The 24,416-nt window shown below is 37.3% G+C and overlaps 1 protein-coding gene across 3 annotated transcripts in view; it reads left to right on the forward strand.

Moving 5' to 3' along the window:
* Window positions 1-4,401: 4,401 nt before the first annotated feature.
* Window positions 4,402-24,416, forward strand: part of TMCC1 (transmembrane and coiled-coil domain family 1) — a 143,277-nt gene continuing 123,262 nt past the window's right edge. Inside the window, exons 1-3 of one of the 3 annotated variants that reach the window (XM_088134290.1) lie at window positions 4,402-4,655; window positions 16,853-16,908; window positions 21,917-22,626. In XM_088134290.1, coding sequence (XP_087990416.1) covers window positions 22,078-22,626 — 549 coding nt within the window. In that variant the 5' untranslated portion in view covers window positions 4,402-4,655; window positions 16,853-16,908; window positions 21,917-22,077. Of the gene's footprint in view, window positions 4,656-16,852; window positions 16,909-21,916; window positions 22,627-24,416 lie in introns of those variants that run through there. The other 2 variants (XM_088134291.1, XM_088134292.1) reach the window with 2 other exon arrangements.

Here is a 24,416-nt window from a genome sequence, read left to right on the forward strand (position 1 = left end):
ACAAAACTCAGATCATTTATTGGGACTTATCTATAGGGTTTTGGTGAAGTATGATTCGGAATGCAAAAAGTTAAAGATTGTATGATCAAATGGATACAGAATTTGAACAGAACAATTGAAATATAACAATGGGAATATCACACAATTAAAATTACACTTGAAGAAAATTGCTGTTAGATGTTCTACTGACAGTATATTACTCCAGTATTGATTGCCAATATAAAAAAATGATTTTCTAAAAACTGTTGGAAATGCAATAACCAGGTTGGATCATTCTTCCAGGTTTGGTGGCAGTGTTGTAAGGCACAACAATTCTGGAAAATGACCTATAATAGAATGAAGCAGATTTTGAAGGATGATTTTTCTTTTTAGTCTGTTATCTTTTAATTAAATATTATGAAACCTTATAGTTCTATAAAATATACTGAACTGGTTTTATATGCGGTAACAGCTGTTAGAATACCCTATGCTTCTTATTGGAAAGCATGAATAATTCCTTTTATAGAAAAACAGCAAATAAAGTTACAGAAGCATCAATGTCAAAATTAATGTCATACTTAAAAAGCAAATCTGATATAGAATTTAACTCAATGTGGAAACCATTTTTGGATTATAATCTCACAAAAAGGTTTTTACCACATGAAAAATTTAAACTTCTCCTAACATAAGATTTTGATATTTATATTATTTCTTTTTTTCCCTGATATGTTAAATTCATTAAATTTTTCAGATGGGATAGAACTAATTGCATTTATAAATTGAATCATACAGTACTAAAGTTGTCAATTACTATATAATCTCATTCTAATATTTATTTTAACACTTTCAAATTTCAAATTGATATATTTTAATATATAGATTTATATCAATGTCATTTTTTTTCTTGTTCAATTTTACAGTGCTTGTAAACTTCTTTATTTACAACTTGCTTTGTCTATATGTCAATTTAATAATGATTAAAACAAAAACAAAACGTTAAACCCGTGTAAATAGCATGCTAGGAACCACTGAGTGTTCAGAAGTATTCTAATTACTTACATCAAGTTGGAAGCCGTAAGAAATTGAAAGGCAGAGGTTACCAGGAAAACAGCCCAAAATGGAGCAGAAGCCTAAACTTGAAGCTAGCATCAAGCTACATACAGCTTGTAATGGAGCATGGCATCCTGCACACTTTCAAAAAGGCCACAAGCTGGTCTGAGTCCTGTTTTTTGGGAAGGAAATAAAAGTTGCTTAGCAACCATTTTTCTCCTTTAGCTTCTGTTGGGAAATCTGCTTTCCTATCTGCACAAAAGCCTGGGAATAGGCATCTGATATAACAAAATTTTAAAGCTGTATGAGGTAATATAGAGAGCTCCTTCAAAATCAAGTATGCCAATGTGTACTTTTTAACAAATTATGTACTTGATATCCTTGAATAGTATCTTCTATAAGTGTCATTAGTTATAAACTGTACCACCTTGGCTGTAAATTACTGTGATATACTTTGGCAATGGGCAGTCTGCTGTGATATAATTACCTTTTGAACCTAACAGCAAATGTCTTCATGTTCACTCTCTGTATGGCCATGGAATCTTCATCTAAATCCAACATATTTGGCTATAAACAATCCAATGGTTTCTCTAAGAATCTTGAATAGTCCAGTCAGATTCTATCCCAAATCACATCTACCACTTCTAGAAACTGCACTGTTTACATGTGGAATCCTTGGTTTATATGCCATTTTTGTTTACATGCCATTTCTGGTGGTAGTAGTTAATATGTCACCATGCAGAATTTCATCTGGAATGAAGTAAAATGGCCAGCTATCTAAATCTATCTATCTCCCTCCCTCCCTCCCTCCCTTCCCTAGTGGTTTACAAAAATAATAAAGTAATATTAAAAGATAACAGCAGAATAATAACACATTAAGATAATATTCCTCGTCTTTTAGATGCTCTCTGGAAAAGCTCTATTTTTATTCACTCCTGAAAGGCCATCAGGGTGGGCACTGTTCAACCTCAGGGGAGAGGTTCTTCCATAAGATGGAACTGCAACAGAAAAAAAAATGTCAGACCCATTGCAATGGGCAATTAACAGATTTAATTTAAAAGAATGCAACACAGGCTTGCTTTACCACCTTTATTTACAAAAATGTATTTAAAAAAAACACTGAGTAACCCTATGCTTTGTTTAGAAAGACACCCATTTCTTTCCCACTCCAAGGGAAAATAGAGCAGATTAACCAGTTTGCCTTTGGGGAAACTGGTGCTTTGTTACTGTTGTGTTTATTATGATAACTATTTTGTGAACAGGTAAAAAAACTCTTGCAACTCATATAAAGCCATCACAATACAATTCACTTCTAACCTTCACAATCTATGTTTTACAACACTCACAAGAGCAGGAAAGTGGCAGTTGAGTCACTGTATGCAAAAATTCCCATCACTGCAAGCGCTAGCATTGCATGGTGCACAAAACTCAGAGTGTTTATTTTTTGTAAGTCATAATCTCTCACAGAACCCCTAGCAATTTCTTGCAGACCCATGAAATCCCAATTGAGAAAGGCTGATCTAGACCCTTTTCATTCTGGGCTTAGACCCAGATTCAGCATGGATAGAACCACAGTGACCCTGATGGATGTTTGACAATTTATACCTGGAGACAAGGAAGCATGGCATCTGATAATACTCCTGGATCTCTTAGCAGCTTTTGATTCCATTGACCATAGTATTTCTTTTGTATGCTTAAATCATCTGGGAGTTGGTGCTGCTGCTTTGGTGGACTTCTATCTCTGGGTGCTATCAAAAGGTGATACCAGGGAATTCCTTGGGAATTATCGGGGCGGGGGGGGGGGGAGGCTTCAAGGTTCAGTCCTGTCTCCCATATTATTTAATGTGTATATGAAACTGTTAAGGAAGAATTGTTCACAGGTTTGGACCTAGTTGTCGTGTGTACTCTGATGATAATTTACCTATACTTCTCCTTTTCTGTGAGCTCAGGATTAGACATCACACATTAGACAGTGCGTCTCCCGGTAGTAAAGATTGGATGTGGAAGTACAAGTAGAATAAGTACATGCTGTTGGAGTTAAGATTGGACTCTTCTTTATGTTACTTAGGTAGGTAGGAACTTAAAGCCTATCTTTTTACCCATGCTTTTAGTGTCTTAGAGGCACTAGTGTTTAGTTTTAATGTTGTTTTATATTCTTAAGTTATAAATGTATTCTTGTAAGCCAGCCAAGTATTGGAATGGCATATAGTTTTAGAATCAAACAAGCAAACAAACAAACATCACTGGGTCCCAGAATCTCTGGATGTTGTAACCCTGACTCATTTGGAAAACTAAAAAAATGGCTTTCAAACTATTTTTGAGGGAATTAGTATTGCTTGCATCAGAATGGAACTTAGTTTTATGGTTAATAGCTTCAATTCCATTCAGGAGAGTTTGGTTTGAGTAGCATAGAGGCTTGTGTTCTGCACTGAATTGTTCCAGATGGCTTTGGAAATAAAGAGTTAATAAATACTACTGTGAAGTCTGTAATACACTGAATTTTTGGCAACTCTTTTACGTACAAAAGGGTTTGTTTGATGCAACCTGTCCTTTTCCGAAGAAAATAGTGCTTATATTCTACTAGAGCAACTATCCTCTTAACAGCAGGATAAATGTCTACTGAAGACACCCTCTCCAAGGACGGGCCTGGATGCATGTTTTAGTAGGGTTGCAACATACACACACACGTATTGCAGTGGATTCAAAAATCCAGATGGCCACTAAATGACAGTAAAGAGTTAGTTTTCTGTTTGCCTTTCCATCTAATGCAGTGTTTCTCAACCTCAGCAGCTTTAAGATGCGTGGACTTCAACTCCCAGAATGCCCCAGCCAGCATGGAATTCTGGGAGCTAAAGTCCACACATCTTAAAGCCGCTGAGGTTGAGAAACCGTGATCTAGTGGTCATTTGCAGATACGATTCAATTACGGACTTAATGCTACATTTCTCCCACTCCCCTGTCCCCCAAAAGTCCAGCTCTAAATCACTTTTAGGATATCTAGGAAATGAGAGTCCAAATTAAAGCTAAAACACTTGGAAAGTAGGGATCGGTGACTACGGAAGGCTAGCCGAGAAAATAACGCCGACGGGAGACCTCGCCCTCCTCTCTCTCCAGCCTCCGAGGAGCATGTGCTTTGAAGCATCCAGCTAAGCGTGCGCCGGCACCCTGGCAACCGCATGCAAGAGGAAGCCCTGCTCTAACCATAGAGATCAGGTCCTCCGCAGGAAGCTGGCGAGGGAGGTCCCGCCTCTCTCCACCGCAGTTCTACGACGCCTCCCCCCCCCCCCGCTTCTTCCTCCAATATCCAACCGAGACGGGCGGACCCAAGCGCTCGCGCTCTCCTTGCTGCGCCCCTCCCCCTCGGTACGCGCAAAACTGACGTCAGGTGGGGCTTAATGTGTATGTGCGGCTTGCGACCTCTTGCGCAATTACGCGGCGCTCCTGTCTTTGCTGTGAGGAGGCAGTGGCTGGCGGGAAGGAGGAAGAGGAGGAGGAGAAGGAAAAAAAAGGAAAGTGTCGGTGGCGGCGCTTGGAGCCGGGGGATGGAGGATCAGCCGCTGCCGCCGCCCTCGCCGCCGCCCCTGCAGGAGCTGCTGGGGCGTTGCCTCCCCCGACTCCCCCAGCCGGTAAGTGGGCGCAGGCGGCGCTTCTCGGCTTCTCAGCCCTTCTGTTCGGGACGCGGTGCCCCGGCAGCTTCCCGGGCCCAGCCGGCCGCTGCTTTCCTCATGGTCAAGGTCTGCGTCCGCCGGTGCGCCCCCTTCCCCCCGGTTGGCCTGCTGGGGCTTTCCGCCGCCTACCTGTCCTCGCTAATCGTTTTCCTTCCCGTTTTTGGGGTCCGGGGCAGCTTTCTCGGTGTCCCGCGTACGCGCTTTGTCCTGCTCTTCTGTGGAAGGAGAAAGACATCGCGGGGAGAGTTTCCCTCCCGGAGGAGGTGGTCTTCTGGGCGATGGCGCCCCTCGTTTTGGACTTGGGTGGGTTTTGCGGACTGCCTGCCTTCGGAACCGAGCACCGGAATGGCTTGCGGTGTTTCGAAAGTGCTCGGGGAAGGTATGGCTCGTTCCCCCGGCTTCGCGTTTGTTTGCTTCCCAGCATGAAACAATCGCAAATGTTAGTAGGCGGGGAGGAAGGCAAGACTTGAAGCTTCTGCAAGCGATGGGCTGTTTAGAGATTGGTTCTCAGCGGTACCTGTGATTTTCAGTCGCTGGCTTAATTTTTAATTAAGCGTTGCGTTTAAGAGAAGGTCTGCTGCTGAGTTGCAAGTTACGTTTGTCTGGGGGTTTTGTGGTTACAGGCAGCATCCTCAGTTTGGTAACGGCTTATATCCGACTTTGCATTAGGTGTGCAAGGTGAGCTTGTCTCTCATTTCTCTCTGTGTTACTGATTAAGCTGCTTTTTAATAAAGTTAATTCTGGTGCTGGCCCAGGTTGCAATAATTTATGTGGGGAAATCTTAATTCTTCCTTAGTTATTGTTTCCTCCAAAAAAAAACAAAAACCCTACCCACCCTTTTAAAAATAAAAATAAGTGAGGGTTTTTAAATAAAGTCTTTAAAAAATAATAATACACCTCTAGCTTAGGAAATAATCAGTCAGAAAATGTATGGGTATAATCTGAAAATATGTTTGAATGACTGCTTTTAAAAAATGATGTGCTCCAGAAACTAATAATTCTAGGGAAATGCCTACTCTGCACGCATAGATATGGCCTGGAGAGATCTTCAAAAGTTGTCATCCAATACAACTATGACAGAATGCAAAAGTTATTAAATTTGTAACCAGAGGGTAATGTTAACTATATTGCATTTTAATTAAATCTGATCACATTTCTTAAATTTATGTTTGTCCTGATTCCATCCACTGCTTTTGGAATATGGCCCCTGACATGTACAGTAATTCAAAGATCAAGTGTGGCCCTCAAGCTTGAAGTAGTGCCCCCCAGCTAATTATCATCTAATTTAAAAAAAATACTAAGAGTCCTGACTGCATAAGCAAGTGATAGTATTTATAAAACCTATAAAGACATAGTTTTATTAGAACTGAAAACGGTATTTTTCCTAAGTTGGCAGAATAGTCACTTTGAGGAACTTCCATGTGATCAGAATCTTCATTAGTTTTTTAATCCAATTTCAGAAAAGCGTACAAACATATGAGTGAACTAAGGAATATTAATTTTACAAAATATTGAAAAGTTAAACCCACTTTTGGCCATGAATGTTCTGTAAGCCTTGTAACATTTATCTCTTCGTTACATCACAAGCAGTGGATAGCAGCTGAATGAAACAGATAAAGTATCACAGTATTTGTTTTCTTCAATCTTGCTATTTTGTATAGGTAAATTCTCCTCGTATCCACCTTTTGGGAGATATTAGTCATCTTTTTGTACTTCCCAAAATGAAAACAAGGGATTGCATCATTTCATCATGATCTGTATGGCTTCACTCTTCCAGTTCTTCAGACACACAAACTATGTGAACTTGGTCCTGCCAAAGTGACAAGTTACAAGAATTGTTCTTAGAGGAAGAATTTTTAAAAATTAGAATTATTAACTTATTATAGATTGCATTCATGTAGAGTTTAATCTCCTTCTTTCTGTGGTATGGTCCTTATTAAGACATTCCCCATCCACCACACCACAACTATTAATTTTAGAACTAAAATGTTTGAAACATATATTTTATTTTGTTGCCTCGATATCTGATGACTTAAGTCAATGGTTACTCATCATAGTAGTATTTTATAATCTCCATGTTCTGATGAGTATGATAGCTGATGTGCTCTGCCTGGAATAGTAAAAGGAAATAACAATTACTTTATAATATGTGCATAGGCTTCTTAAAGACATCTTGGGTGGCAGTTGTGAGATGCTGTACTAATTATATGGACGTTTGATCCGATTCAGTAGTGTTACTATTATTAGAGGCTTATTCCTGTGTTTCAGAGAAAATGTGAATTAGCTTTTGAGGCATGAATAATACTGTATATATTATGGCTATGAAGAGATATGGATTCAAAGGGCAAAATTTGCTTTGGAGAATATGTGGGTGTGCATCTGTCAGGAATCTCTTCAAATGAAATTAAATTTATTGAACTGTGGTCGATGACTACTAGCAAGTAGGAATATCTTAAAGCTGGTAAATGAGACATTTGATTGAAAGTGTTGCTGACAGGTGCTACTTGCACGTCCAAACTATATATTGAACTGAGCACAACCTTAATATGTATGTCTGTAGTTTGACTAGAATTCTAAATTCCTCAGTGTATTTTCCACAGACATTTAAAAAAATAAACTTGATAGGTCAGTTACATTAGTTCTATCGGTGTTTCTCAGTTAATAGTAAAGAGGAAGACTTTAAGACTTGGGTAATGGAAACTTTACATAATTTATTTCTCACTCAAATTTTGACTTCCTCTGATAGAGCAACAATTAGGGAAATAAAAAGAAATGGCATAGAAATATTATGATACCATTTCTTCCCTCTAATATAATGTCAAATCTCCTTAATGACATGTGGTTACTTTTAAACACAACTGGTGATGAAATTAATTAATTGGAAGATACAGTGGTACCTCTACTTACGAACGCCCCTACTTACGAAATTTTCGAGATACGATCAGCTCCAGCCCCCAAAATTTACCTCTACTTACGAACTTGCCTCGACTTACGAGCCATTTTCCGCCCGTTCCACGTGGTCCGCGGCCATTTTTCCGCCCGTGCCACGTGGTCCGCGGCCATTTTCCACCCGTGCCACGTGGTCCGCAGCCATTTTCCCACCCGTTCCACGTGGTCCGCGGCCATTTTCCGCCTGTTCCACGTCCGCGGCCATTTTCCGCCCATTCCTTGTGGTCCGCGGCCATTTTTCTGCCTGTGCCACGTGGTCCGCGGCCATTTTTACGCCCATTCCATGTGGTCCATGGCCATTTTTCCGCCCGTTCCATGTGGTCCGCAGCCATTTTCCGCCCGTTCCATGTGGTCCGCGGCCATTTTCCGCCCCTGACACGTGGTCCGTGGCCATTTTCCGCCCGTTCCACGTGGTCCGTGGCCGTTTTTCCGCCCCTGACATGTGGTCCGCGGCCATTTTTCCGCCCTGCGGACGCTGGAATGGATTAACGGTAATTACACTGAACCTTATGGGAAAATTTACTTCGACTTGCGACCAACTTGACTTGCGATCAGAGTCATGGAACGGATTAAGTTCGTAAGTAGAGGTACCACTGTACTTATACTGCAATTCTGGTGCTGCCATATAGCATACAAAGTAAACTCATTTGAACTTAAAGTATAAAGCATATCTAAAAAAGTTATTTAAAAACTGTAGCTTTCTTGGAAGATTAACATTTTTACAGCTGCATGGCAGATGATATATTCTAGGTTATAGACACACAATCAGAACTACATGAAACTTAAGGGGGGGTGTCTAATTTTAAACATATAAACATATCAATCTAGCTTCTTAATTTTTTAGAATATTTGAAGACTTTGAAACTGCCAAACTTGCCTGCAGAAGAAAATTTTCCAGTCCACATCTCTGTTCCATTGATTAAAATTCCAAATGTATATAATACCTGTGTAGCTGGTGGCCTTCCGTTGTTTTTCTATTTGTTTAAGTTCTTGAATCTCAAAAATAGATTGTTCTTATTTGTATCAGTCACATTTTCTTATTATTTTTGCCAGACAAGACAGCTTTTCTAAAGATTTGGATAATAATATGATTTAAAAAAAAAATCCTTACTGAGGCTGTCTTCACAGACTACTATAGATTTTGAAATGCTAAAAATTCTAATTCTGTACCCTAATTTCAGATATTTTTTACGAGTTATGTATAATTCTTTTATATGTCTAAAAGACTCTTAAAGTCTCAAGATGGATGCAGTCTAGAAATTTCATAAATATGTTTATCAATAATTATTAAGAAATTAAAAATGTATCATGAAGCTTTTTGGTGATTTTTCAAATTGGTTAAAGTAAAGCAAGTTTGTGGAGAAGTAAACTTTATGTTCTGTGCCATTTATACTTATTCCTTTATTTGTTATATTTATTCATATATAGATTGCTTGGTTTTAAACTGGAAGAACAAATATGAGGTACAGGATGTTTAGCATTTCTGAATACTTTGGCTCTATTTCAGTTGAGTCTGCTATCATGTACTTGTTTAATTTATGGTACCAATTGTCATTGTTCTGAAAAGTTAAGTGAAAAAGGTAATCTATTCTATTCTAAAGTTATTGTGGTTATATATTTTTATTGTTCTTTCAAAAATAAACAGTACTTTGATGGGATCTGATACTTGTTTTTGATAATTGTTCATGGCTTGATAAAATCTAATTTGATAGCATTGTGCATGCTTTGTTTTGAGCTTGAAACAAAACAGCTCTGCTCCAAATGTTCTGCATTGAAATATGGAGTTAGCAGCCTTCCAGTGGGATAAAACTCTAAATCTTTTGAAGTGGGAACAGTGGAAATTTGAAACAAGAGACAGTGGAAGTCCATGTTGAATGCTACCTATCCTGAAGGAATTCTTTTTTTTTAAATAAATATTTTTTTAAATTCCCATATCAGATAATAAAACCAATAGTTTCTGATGCCTGGCCTTTCTATGCAGATGGCCACAAAACTAAGCCCAGAAAAGAAGCAACATCAGTGGATTCACTTTAGTATCATAGCTCCTAAACAAAATAAGATCAGAAAATACATTTCTCTGGCTAATGGTTTGAGATTTCTTTCTAATACATTTTTATTTTGTAGTGCATTTTTATTTATTTTTCCTTTCTGCAAAGCTAAGTCAAACAATAAAGCAACATGAAAATTAAATTCCATTGTATGTACATACAGTATGATATGTGTTTCTGAGAGGATTGTTTCTTCCATGGAGAGCTTTCTTGGCTGAATTCTCCTATAAGTGACTCTGTTTGAAAAAGAAATAATTCAAAAGAATTATGCACACATTTATGCACCCCCCCACACACAAATATACATAGTCATAGTCATACTTATATAGGCAGCTTAATGTTTTAACTTTTGCTAGATAAGATTTTTGCTTAATAACAAATGTGCTGTAGATAGTGGCTATCATTTCCTACCTCCAAATAAACTGGATAATTCCAATATAATTTCATTTTCTCAAGCTAAGTAAAGAAAGTAACCTTTACATAGAATATCAGTCAAAAGAACATTTAATAATCAAATATAGAATTATTTCAGCTGATATGAGTAATATTAACCATATTATTTATTGATATTGTAAACAATTAGTTTAAATTTCATAGATGCTACAGATATTTTTAATTTGAGGACTGTACAAAAGAAGTTAACATTTGGAGGGAGTGAGGCCTGCAACAAGCAGTTGAAGTTTCTTCCTTTATCTCTTTCTAGCAAATGGTATTTAAGGTATGCTGCCTGTGATAGAAAACACCCATGATTATTGGTAGTCACTGATAACCTTATTCACCATGAATGTATGTTAAAACCATCTAAATTGGTAGGTATCACCACGCTAAATGTTAGGAAATTCCACAACCATGTTATATAAAGAATTATGGAATCTCCCCATTTTTATTTTCATCAGCCCTGAATTCAAACACCATGAAGGAGGGGAAAAAAGTTCCACCTATTCTCATCTTAAAAATTTATTTATCAATCAAATTTATATAACTGCCATCCAACCAGTGGAATTCTGGGCAATGCACAAAAATAAAAATATATCTAATCAATTAAAAGAAAAAACACATCAGGACTATATAAAAATCTCATTTCCCACATCTCACATCCTCAAATACCAGGGCTACATTAACATCCTGGCCCAAGTGTTTCAGGAAAGAGCCAGATATTCATGGCTTTCTGAAAGGCCAACAAGGTTGGGCCCTTCCATATCTCCAGGGGGAGATACAGAAGGCAGTTCCATAAGGTAGGTGCCATGACAGAGAAGGCACCCTTCCTAGGACCCTCCAGGTGACACTGCTTCACTGAAGGGATACGGAGCATGCCTATTTTACCAGATCTGGTGAGATGAGTTGAATCCATTGGGGATAGATGGTCCCATAAGTAACCTAGCCCTGTGCTATGTAGGGTTTTAAAGGTGACAGCCAGTTCCTTGAATCACATCTGGAAGCCTATTGGGAACTAGTATAGCTCACAGAGCTGCAGTGTTACATGGATGTCTCATGCACTCAATATGACATGTGCCACTGTATTCTGGACCAGCTGAAGCTTCTGAATGCTCTTCAAGGACAGTCCCATGTAGAGTATGTTGCGGTAGTCCAGTTTAGAAGTGACCATGGCATATGTGACCATGAGCAGTACCTTCTGATCCAAGAATGAGCACAATTGACACACAAGATGTATTTATGCAAGGGGTCTCCTGGCCACAGTTGCCACCTGCTTGAAAAGGAGCTGCATGTCCAGGAGAACTCCAGGATTGCACATGAACTCTTCCTGGAGTTGTATTATCCTATCCAGAGTTATCTATGAAAAATCAGTAGATGGGTGGGGGCTAAAATCATAGCCACTCAGTCTTGTCAGGGTTGAGCCAATTCTTCCCCATACAGCCTCCAGGCCCTATGGAAGCACCTTGATGGCATCACTTGGACAGCCTGGAGCAAAGATGCCTGAGTATTGTCCATGTACAGATGATATTTGACCCTGTGCTGACAGATGATCTTGCCCAGTGGTTTCACATAGATGTTAAATAGGAGCTGGGAGAGAGTCAAGCCCTTTGGCACACACACAGCAGAGGCCTAGGTCTAGATGTTTTCCCCTCATCAATACCAATTGGAATTGGTATTAGAGGAAAAGAGGATAATTATTGGAAAATACCCTCACTCCCAACCTCAACTGGGCCAGAAGGATACAGTGATCAGTGGTTTCAGAAGCTGTAAAGAGATCAAAGGCCAGAATTTATACACTGTCCCATCCTGGGCCATTTACAAGTGTGATCAGTGTTCTCTCAGTACTATAATCTAGCCTGGAATCTGATAGCAAAAGATCTCTACAAAAGTATTTTCCATACTTTTAATATGCCTTGGCTTAACTATCTTCATTCCAAACTAAAAAGTCCCAGCAAGCTATAATCTTTCCTAGTACAGAAACTTCTGCAGCTCCTTAATCATGTTGATTATTATTTTTTGCATTTTTTAGCTCTGTAATATCCCTTTTGAGGTGTGGTGACTAGATCTGTTCACAGTATCTCTGACCTATAAAGGCCTCACTATGTTGACTGTTTTATTTTCAGTTCCGTTCTTAATGATTCCAAGCATGGAATTTACCTTTTTACAGTATTTTATTTTTTGTCAGCAGTCACACTATGTTGATGAAATTTAGTTGTGACAAGATCTGCAACAAAATGTTACAAATCTGTCTTTCCTTCCTAAGAGGTTTGCAGGTTTCAGCAAATTATTCATTCCAGAAGGGGATACCATTCCACATTCAATATTATGTGAAAACAAACCATGCTTTAAATCTCATTGGGCCCCTAAATTATTTTGTTCTTTCAGGTTTTAAAGAAGGATGTTTGTGTGTATTTCATCCTCTGAACAAGCATAGCCATCCTTTTATTCTTAAATGATTCTATCTTCTTTCAGTTCAGTTAGTACAATCAGCTGAACATGGTGATGAAGGGAACGATGCTTCAAAAATTAATAAAAGACTCTAATCTTGTTGATGACTGCAGAAGGTAGATTTGAAGTATTCCCCAAGATGATCTACTATAAACTTAATCCATGTTAGGATACTTTACAAGTTTTTCAACTATTTCAAGCCTTGCTTTATAGATATATAAAGCTGTTTCTGTCAGAGACCTGTAATGTAATTAGGAATAGAATTGGATTGCTGTTCAGATCATCAAAAGTTGGATGAAACCCACATTCCTATGCTTGTGTTTTAATGATTGCTACAACTGTGAAATACGTCTCCATTCCCGGAGTAACACTTATCAGGGATTAGCACATTTTAGTTGGCGTCAGTGCCCAAAACAGAGTTGTGTTTGCCAGAAAAAGCCTTAGTTAGAAATGGGCCCTGAATCCTGATTTCATGTTACATGTTTGGAATACAGAGAGAAGAAGACACAGAGTCAAGTAGCTCTGCTATCTTATTTTCTCTCTTTTGATGTGGATCCAGAGAAAGGTGTTGGAAGTAATTATTGGAAGGTAATTTTTCTGGGACTGTGGATTATCCCTACCTCTCTAGACGTTCAGGATTGAGATAATGTATAGGCATCATGTTATTTTCTTCTATGACTGGCAATGTTATGCAAAGTGCAGAAAAAAACCCAAGAGGTAATAAGCAAAAGGCAAGAAATAAGAGGAAAAAAAAGTCCAGCTAAATCCAGTTTATGCTGTAGTCATTATTAGATGAGTCCATAGATAGTGTTGTATACCACTAATCAAAGCTTTGGTCAGTCTAGGCTTTCACATAATGCCTTTTAGTAAGGTGGAAAAAGCATCGACTCACCAGCTTTAGTTATACCTATATCACAGACATTTCCTGCTAATGGCAAGGACACAATATCAGTCAGTTTGAACATATTAAATTAATGCTACAAAAATAAGTTATGAGGTTTTGAAAACAGCTGGATGTCAGGGGCCAGTCAAAATTTTTTGCAGAAACAGCAGTTGGTCAGTATTTTAACCAGTGCTTCAAATAAACATAGTATTCCGTTTTGAATTTTGGACTTTACTGTTTTTCTAGCATTGACATTGATCCTGATGCACTGCTGACCAAAAAAAGCATGCTTTCACACCATATTAATGGTATTGTAACTGAATGCACATTTCTTTTCTATACTGTTTGACGCGGTACAATAGCCTACTCCAGTTATCAGAGTGAAGGATCAGAAAAAAAGCTAAGCTTGCACGATTAGATTTTGACTGTAATTGTCTATGGTGATTCAACATGGACAGGCTTTGCTGTGAGATATAATTCTGCTAATACAAAGCTGGATAACTGTTGTGATCACAAGAGTTACACCAATGGCATATATGTCTCTGTTAGCATTCACATAACCCCATACTTTCTGTCTGTGAGGTGGTGGAAAAAAATTGTATTACAAAGTTTTGTTTTACTGACTGAGCAACCTCACTTATTTACATCTGAAAATATGATGGTTAGATTAGAACAGGGTTTCCCAAATTGAGGTTTGCCTCCCTTGGGGAGGTCCAGACAGAGTCCAGGGGAGGTATGAAAAATGTTTTAATTACATTGTCTCAATAAATCAACCTTTCCCAAAGTTTCACTGTATTGTTTTCATTGTTCTTTTGTATTCATTTTGGTTTTGGATTTTTAGGGGTGCTGCGTACATTAAGATTACACTAAAGGGAGGTGTGATGGCAAAAAGTTTAGGAACCCCTGGATTAGAGCATTTTCAGAATTGCACAAGAGGAACAATGTAGAACATACAGTACAATTTCATGTGAATTTAAAAAGAAACAATAATATAATTTACTGTTAATGGTAAGCTATTTTAAGTAATAGATAACGGTAGGCTCTTTTAAGTAATAGATAATCATATCATAATCAATAATAAATCATCATTATTCCAACAATTTGTATTGCTAATCAGCAATTAGTGCAATATTCTTCCAGGAGGTCACTTACATTTTCATTGTATCTGTCCCCTTATTCCTTCTTTCCTATTCTTTCTTACTTTTCTCCCTTCAGTTTTTTCTGCCTTAACATAAACCTCATTTCCAGCCAAGAATAATGGAGTAATTGTGATTTAGTCATAAACTGCCAGCTAAAGGAAGATATTATTGTAAATCATGAAATAGAAATTAATCTGAATTGCAAGTCAGTTGTCTTTTGGGAGCTTTAACACAGATGGTTTGGGTCAGTTAGGATTTGTATATTCTGTGACACTAATATAACTACAGAACATGTCTTAAATTAGTCTTATTCATATATGTTTCATAACTCTAGTTTTATTTATAACCTTCATAATTTCCAGAAGACAGTTTGATATCTATATCTTGGAATATTTATTGTTTCATGATAGTCATATTTGTTTTGTACCTATAACATTCAGAATGTCTATGAATAAATTCATATAAATATTTAAATTATAACATAATTATCCATCTTGAAGCTCAAAATGGGACTTTGATGGAAGCAGATGTTAGTAGCAACAGCTGCCAGTAGACACACTGTTGAACAGAATTATCAAGTATTACCTTCTGGAATTTTAAGTTTTCAAAAAATAATAGCATCTTAGCCTATCCATTATGAATTGCTTCCCTTCTGTTCCTTTCAATTAGAAAAAGGTAGTTTGCTTGGACAGGATTTCTGCTCAGTTGTTTTGTAATAATATGGAAACATATTTGCCTTTAGTTGCGTAGTATGTTTTAAACTTTTCTAAGCCACAGATAACTGAGCTATGCAGCATTAATTATTATTTATTAGGTAACTGTTTTGCAGCACAGATTTGGTATTGTGCATTCCTCAAGTTTCTGAATCCATACTGTCTTTCTCAATTAGCAGATTTGGCTGATTCTTCTTCAGTTTTATATTGCTTCCAATGAATTAATAACTAGATAATTAGCACAGAGATTGACTAGATAGTTTTCACTGGATATCTTAATATATTTATATCAGGTGTATGTAAACACATACATTACCAAGTAAATTACGTTTGAGGCTCATCAGTGTTGTTGCAATGAACCAGAATCAAATTTCATTTTCAGTTGTAAAGCTACTGGACAGTTTTATTAATATTTGAGTCAGTATTCAAGCTGTTTCACATGTCATTTCTGTAATATAGCCATGTAAGGTACATTAATAATATTATCTTAACTCAGCCTGTCTAATTGAATAATGATATAACTCCTACATATGTCAAGGAAATGTATGCCCCACAAGCTTTCTTAGAAGAAATGTGGGTTAAAAATATAATCTGCTAGGATATTTTATATATTATTGTATAATTGTATATTGTATTTAAATGTCTTAATGTAGAATTACTGTTAATATTTTGGTAAAACAATAATGCATCTTATAACTGTCACAACTCAGTAACGTAATATATATACATATCTATAAAATGCATCAAATTACTTGTATTTTCCTGAACAAAATTTGCAAAGAATGGATTGGACAAATCTTTGGAATGAGTGAGTGTTTAATCAAATGCCTGATGCTTTTAGCAGAAATGTGGGGAACTTAAATATCCATGGGTGTCTTCCTACCTCTTTTTTTGTGTACCTCAGAATATCCTATACTGCAAGAGAACAACATACCAATGACACAACTGTACTATTGTCTTGTTCTAGTAGCCCCTCCATAATGAAAAGCACGGCCCTGATCACAAAAAGCTAGGTGAATTCTGAGAGCAATCTAGACCAATATCAACATGTTTTACTTACACTTTTTTCCAAATCTGAATTATTTTCATATTGCTATGAAATAATAATAGTAAGCTATTTAAATAATTTTATTTTAAAAATTAAAAGTCAGCTTGAAAGAAAGATAATTTAAAACATAAAAAGATCTATTCGTTTTGGTTGTAGTACTGTAAGTTACAAATGAAACCTGTTCTTGAATAATTGTGCATTTAGAAAGTTCAGCTTGGAGAAGCCGTATCTTTCACCAATTCTGGCAGTTCATGTCAAGATTGTTTGGCTGTAGGGACAGAATAGAGCATTGTGAAGGAAGCTAACATTCAGCAAAACAAAAAATTGCAGATAGCAGCAGGTGCGTAGGAATCATTGTATTTTTCTGTTCTTTGCTTTAGTGACTATCCTGAGGTCAGCTAGAACTAACACCTAGTACAGTACATATTTCAGTACACCCTTCTGATATGCAGGGTTCTGTTCTAAGATTTGTTTAATTTTTTCCTTCCCAAGCTGCTGTTTGAAGAGGAGCCCCACCAACTATTCATGCTTAAGGATAAATGGTGGAGGTAAGAAGCTCATTTCCTAATTTATACTTAAGATAACAGAAAATGTTATATTATTATTGGGAACAGAACTTCATATGAACAAAATATTTTTATATACAGAATTTGAAAAATGCTGTTGAAAAGGCAGATCAACAGATGGAAATGTTTACAGGCATGTGAGAATTTTGATAAGTGCACTGGAAGAAGTTATTCAAGCAGGCTGTAGTATTTACTCAGTTCCTTAGCTAAAATTGCATTTTCTCCAGCATGTGCTGCATGAGGAGATCTGGTTGCAAAAGCATTGTATGAAAAGAATTGTTATATTGATCAGCAAATCTGGTATCTTTTCTGGGAACTTAGAATTTTATAATGTTGAAAACTGTTACCACCTTACCTGATATCACTTTACTGTTAGTTGAGTACTTATAATTAGCCTTTTTATAAAAGTAGTTAAACATTTTGCTAAAATCATAAGGAAGAAGTAGGTCTGTTTAAGAAATATTAAATGACATTTTGAAGAAAGATGCTGAAAAAATCTAATTAGCCATAAATGTGTATGATTTTCATGTTATCTTGAAACGTGGTCAAATTTACCACAAAATAACTCTGAATCAGTGATGAGCAAGGGATGCAAGAGCTGCAGTTTAACTTCTTTATTTGCTGAAGATCCTTAGTGAGGTCCTAGAAAGAGTACGGCTACAGATGTTCGGCTTCTTTTTTTTTTTTTTTTACCTTTTAGGAATTTGGAGGTTGTAGGTGTGAGAATGGGTGCACAAAGCATCTGGTAGTTAAACCACTTCCATTCCCACTATTAAACAAACCCACCGTGAAAAAAACCAAAAATGCATAACTGAAATCTGGTCATTCTTGTCACTGAATTTTGACTGAGTTAGTTGGGCACTTTGGGGTGGGTGGGGATAGATTAAGTGTGGAAATGAGCCTATCTGTTCACATTTTTATAATTTAAAAACCAGACAATTATCAGGCCACTGAAATTGGTAATTTTGCTGCTCAATTTCAGCAGTTCAATATTAGGGTACAGGTGTTTGGGAATTGCCCATTTCTGACCTAAATCTGTCTAAGGCTTCAGTACAAGGTGACAATCCATGTAGAATGCATAAAGTATTTATAGCTGATGGTAGGTAAATGCAGAATTCAGTATCCTGACAGTCACGTTACTCACCTATAAACATCTCTCTGATTCTGCAGCACATGCAAATACAACTGGTATTTTGAGTAAAGCATAGAAGATGTACATTTTCTGAGCATATAATCACTATGTAATAAACTATAACTTAACTGAGAAATTAGTATGGCTAACTGCAAAAGGGAGTGAATGATTGTGTAGCAACTTGTATTGTTCTACTTACAAATACAGAAATGTCTAACTTATGTAACCCAGGGGAGTCTGATTACTCTCTAGATCAGTGTTTCCCAGATGTGGCAGCTTTCTGGTGTGTGGACCTCAACTCTCAGAATTCTCATCGATGGCCATGTTGTCTGTGGAATTTTGGGATTTGAAGTGAACCTGTGTGGAAATTGTAATGGTTGGGAAACAGTGCTCTAGATAAACTCTGCTTTGCAACTTTTATAACTTACACTCTTTGGAGTTTTTCAGTTTTTCACTTATACTAGATATTTTGATAGCTGGTTTTCTGAATTAGAGTTAATGTTGGAGAGTATATCCTTACTTTGTATGCTTTATGGTATTTTGCATCTTAATAATCTTACACATTTTATGCACATGGCTCCTTTAACCACAACAGATCAAAATATCTCCATAATTGTTTTTCACATTGTTCCCACTCCTTTATGGGTTTCAGAGTTCATGAGTAGGAGTACTAGTGGTATCTAACTTGAGGTTTGGTGTTTCTAGATAATTTTAAAAAACAATTAAGATAGGTCATTTCAGTCTCTGCAAATAAATTAGCTGCAAATGATATGCAAATCCCACAGCCACTTTGGACATCATAATGCTGTATTGGATATTTTCTCCAATATAAATATATCAGATATTTATGGATATAGCTTAAAACTGCTTTTTGTCAAGACTTAGAGCTTTATTTATACAAAGTGTTTTATCATTTTATAAAGTTTTTGCATGTCATCCCTCAGACTAAACTAAATGTGTGGACCTTTATGTAATTTTCACTGCTTCCATTAAGTTTCTTTTCTAGCAGTTTTGCTTCAGCTTTGCTTGGCGCTTTTTCCTATAGTTATATCTGTTTGCCGGTTTCTCCTGCCTGAAGTTATTTCTTGAAGGACAAATTTGTTCCTAAAACTCTAAACTAGATCCACTTGTACTTCCATACTGGTTTAGCAGTAAACTTTCCCTCATAAACCTGCTGACTTTGCCTACAAGTATGGCTAATTAGTTCTCAGTGGCTTGGTTATCTAACCTGAGTGTTATACATAACAAATCAAATAAATAAATGTACAACAATAGAATTCTGGTTTCATCTACCTGAAGAAGTCATTAACAACAAATTATGGCTTCATGTTCTAGTGTCTTCTGGATGGATAAGGCCAGAGTCCTGTGTTCACATTCACGCTAAGGGTTTATCTGGACAGCTGCTTTAAATGGGCTTTCCTTCAGGCTATGAGGTGGCACAAAAGTATGTAAGCATAATTTGATGTATCCTGTCAGGCTCAGTAACGAGGCCAGTGAGTGCTGCTGTCTTTACATCTTTATTGAAGGATAATTTAAGGAAAGTAATTAGGGGATTTCCTATTGGTAGGACAAACATCCACCAGGCATTCTTCATAACATGGGATGGGGCTGGAGCTGAAAGAGGAAGCAAATTTTGACCCCTGGGTACAGCCATCAGAACCTGATCTTTAAATTAGGAACAGCTTCTCAGTAAAGCAGGAGACACCACTACCCTGCAGATCATCTGCAGGAGCCTGCTTTATCAGGCAGGCTACCTCACCTAAAGGAGGTAGTATTGGCTCATTTCTCCTCACTTCTCTTCGACCCACTATCTGTCATGACACTTCTCCAAGCCTGGCATCGGAAAAAGATGATAAGAGAAATAGGGTGGAAGTGAAGCTGCTTCCCCCATTTTCTCATTAGCGTAAGGAGAAATGCTTCAACTGATATTCACCACGTGAGGCGGAGTGGCACCAGATGAAGCAAGATGGACTATTCCACCATATAAACTGCCTGACAGTTGGGACATTTTCTTGTACACATCTAGCAGCCTTGCATGATACAGCTAGATGGTAAATAAGGAACCAGCCTAATGCCTGACTGATGCTTCACAAAGTGCCTGTTAGACATTAGGTGGGCAGATGCCTTGTGCGTGAACTGTCCTTGTTGCCCAAGCAAAAATGGTGAGAGAAGTCACCATTGACCAGAGGGAAGGGTCTTGCTTGCAGTTGTCAAATATGGCAAATACGGGTTAGGCAGATCCCAGCCCCTGTTGGTTCATTACTACAGTGGCCACCAAAGCACCATAAGTCAAGCATAGAGCAAGGCTTGTGATGGGAGATGATGGAAAACACCATTCTAATATTGGATCAGTTAAATACTAAGTTAGGCAGCCTCATCTGTGGGCTGGGAATGAAACAAAAGCTGTGTTGTGAGAACATCCTTAAATAAAGGTTAGCTGTGGACCTTCAAGACCCAATTAGAATGGTTTGTGGATGAGTTTTAAGCATAATTAACTAGGCCACAAATTGTTCATTAGCCATACCAACTTGTAGGTGGAGCCAGTGAGCGTGAACAAGATAAATTTATTGCTTAGCCAGCCTCGTGGCTTACTGTACTAGACTGTGTTGCTTTTCTTAAATACCATGAGAGTATTTAATACATCTGTATGAGAGATGTATTAAGCCTGAGAGAAAAAAACTCAAAAATTTGGGGGTAAATGTCCTTTTTTTCTCTTTCTTTGCATTCTTTCCCCAAGGCATTTTATTATTTCTTTTTCAAAAACCCTAGGCAGACAGAAATAAATAAATTTAAAGAATGAGTATAATATTCTTTGTATTTCCTTTTTCAGTAATGCTTTACATGGTTAATATGTGAAATAGATTGGTCTATACTAGAAATATAAACACCTCATGCATGTGGTTGCTAGGAGTTGAAAATGACTTGATGGCACATAATCTATGAAATGGTAGCAAAAGTTATTTCAACATAAACACATTTTCAGAAATCCATGAAAAATAAAGATTAGAAGTAGAAGCTGCTAACATTACTTCAGATTCTGAAAATGAATCTGTTAAATGCTTTGTTTGGTAAAATGTATTTTGAGCCTTGTTTCCCACTTTATAGCTAGTTTTCCTCTGAAAATTAATGTCTTTTGTATTTTTCTGATACAGAGGAATGCGTACCTTTGTAGGATTTTCAATAATGTTTATAGTTTTTCTCAACAATAAATGTTTACCTGTCTGCCTGCTTCTCCTAAGCAAAAATGAAGAGATGCTATGTTGTTTGTAGCATCATTTATAACAAAAAATAAAAGTAAAATAAATTTAATCAGTGCGTTTATTGGAATGAATTATAGTTTTCAGATTTATATTACAAACATATATTTACAAACATATTAAGTTATGCATAATAATTTTTAAGATCCTAAATGATAGATATTATATATATTTCAGTTTGTTCAATGTTTGTGTTTTTCCAAAATATGGGAAAATATTTTTTCACCCACTTTAAATTGTCTGGAAATTTTACATCACTAGGTATTTCCTACATTATGAGATATAATTCACAATTTTATTTCATATCATTTTGGCTTTTTTTTTTTTTTTGCTTCCAGTGTAGCAGCATTTTTTCAGAGAAGCATGGCTTATAGTTTTCAGTTCTTTCCTTCTTTCCTTGGACATTTTTCCTGATAAAAACAAACTATTCATAAATTCTATGTGCTGCCCTCAACAGATAATATACTTAATCTCCATGGTAAAAAGATGCTTCATAGGATGCTTTAGAGTTTGAGGAAAGAGTAAACTAATTGCATGTTTTCACATCGATTTATATTAATCTGTGCATGATGGATAACTTTAGGTTTTTCTTTAACATTAGATAAGCATGAGACCAGCGTGGCACAGCTGTATGTATATGCACAATTGAAGCAATTGCACACTTTATTGGCTGACAATCTTGGCATTTTTTAGCAAAAAAACAAAATTTAAAGACCCAACACATTTGTGTTTGACTTGTCAAATAAACTTGCGTGTCACCTGATGGAGCCTTCTAGTGGTGAGCAACTCTATGATGACCCTGATGTTGGAAACAAAACTCAAGATCCAGAGAACAAAAGGCAGCATGAGTCTGAACAAAAGCTGTCAAAAATTACCCACAATGCCTTGGAGAACATTAATGTAATCGGTCAAGGTTTGAAGCACCTCTTCCAGCATCAGCGTAGGAGGTCGTCAGTATCTCCCCATGATGTTCAACAAGCTCAGGTTAATATGGAACCTGAAACAGAATTGGAAAACCAAAACACGTGTGCTGAAATTGATGGTGTCTCTACCCACTCTACAGCTCTGAATAGAGTTCTCCAACAAATCAGAGTGCCACCTAAAATGAAGAGAGGAACAAGCCTTCATAGCAGACGGGGCAAGTCAGATCCTCCGAAAGGAAGTCCTCAGATCAACAGGAAATCTGTCCAAGATATTAATTCAGGCCGTCCCAGATCCTCATCTACTACTGATGCCCCATCCAATTTATCGGTTCTGGAGATGGCCTCTACTATTTGTTTAGCTGGTGAAGAAGTTGGATCAGCAGATCGGGTGAGTATAGCTAAGTTTATTTTTCTTGTAAGATGCTAAAGTGCCTTTTTTTAAACTGATGAGAAAAAGTAGAGGCCAGGGCTATTTTTTTTTCTTGGCTATCGTACTCTAAAAGAGGCCATTATAACTTTATTTTAAATAAAAGAATATGATAGCAAAACAGCTATGTTTTATTATATATGTCCTGATTTTGTGTGTGTGTGTGTGATTTTCATATATTGTAAGCTGCCTTGGAAACCTGGTTTTGAAGGGTAAGCATAGAAATCTAAATAATGCTGTAGTCTGTTGGGGTATTGTAAATACTGACTTTAAGTTGTATTATTTTTTGAGCTTTTTAAAAGTCTGTGGACAAAGTAGAAACCTACCATGTAGACAATTTCAAAAGTAATGACATTAACCCAAAAATTGCTTTAGGATTTTTTTCTCTTGATGTGTCCAATATCAGTTTAAATGTAAAGATGTCTGGAGTTGTGTAAAATAGCCCAATAGTTCTATTATTATATGAAATTGCAGTTGTGTAGATTAATGCTTGTAGTTCAGTGGATTTCTTAGTGATGAAGCACTGTCTACAGTTAATGATCAACAAATTAAAGGAAATAGATAATCCAGTCTGATTTGCTATCCTATATTCTTCTAATATTCTAAATGTAAAACTGGAATTTACCTTATTCTCAAAAATAATATTCTGATTTTATCTGGGTGATTTTTAGGTTATGGTATTTACATAAATTATATTTACATCCCTCACAGAAATGTTTCAGACCTGGCCAAAGGACTGAAACTTGTGAATGAGTTGTAGTGGCATTTGGATGGAAGGAGTTGGCCGTTCTGGTCCTGCTAAACCTCTTGGTGATATTTGGTATCACCAATCATGGTATTTTTCTGAACCTTCTATAATGTGATGGTTGGGGGGCATTGTGTAATACCGGTTCCACCCTTTCCTGAATGGGTGGGCCCATTCAGTGCTGGTGGAAAGTGAGAGGTTGAGCTCTTGGTCACTGCTCTGTGGGTTCCTCCAGGCTCAGTACTCTCCCCCACTGTATTTAACATTCTCATGAAGCTGTTGGAAAAGTTTGTTTGTTGCTACAGGGTGAGTTATCTATATGTAGTGTCCATCTCCACTCTGGCCAAGCAGGAAATAACATGGCAGTCCTGACCTAGTGTCTAGAAGGGTGTGAGGACTGGATGGGATGAAACAAGTTCAGGTTAAATTCCAACAAAACGGTGTGGCTCTTCATCCAGGAATCTCATGCAAGTCCAACTTCAACTCTACTCGGGATTCACTTCTACTGAAGAGCAGTAGTGTCTCCTGGTTTTGTGGCTCTTGCTGGAGCAGCAGATGGAGCCATTGGCCAGCTTCAGCTGGTTTGTCAGGTGTGCGTATATCTGGAGCAGGATGCTCTGGGATTTTCTCTTATGCACTCATCACTTTGCAGCTTTATTACTATAATGTGCTCCCCTTGGGCTGCCTGTGAAGACTATTCAGAAATGAAAGTTGGTTCAAAATACAACTGCCTACTTGCTAACTGGCTGGAGCTGGATTAGCAATATAACTCCTACATTAGGGGGGCTGCATTGTTTGTCAATAGTGCTATGGGTACAATTCAAAATAATAGTTATTACCTGTAAAGCCCTTTATAACTTAGGTATTTGTTGCCTCAAGAATAGTCTTCTCTGAGTTGAACCTTTTACACAAGATGGGATATTCCTTCCCCCGCTGGTCTGAGGTGGGGGCAGCACAGAGATCAGCATTTTCCAAGGCCACCCCAACCTTATGGAATTCTCTCTCT

This window comes from Python bivittatus, unplaced genomic scaffold (genome assembly GCF_059951505.1).
Source record: "Python bivittatus isolate LINGU-HERP-01145 unplaced genomic scaffold, Pbiv_v1 ctg000080_np1212, whole genome shotgun sequence".
NCBI classification, from domain to species: domain Eukaryota; kingdom Metazoa; phylum Chordata; class Lepidosauria; order Squamata; family Pythonidae; genus Python; species Python bivittatus.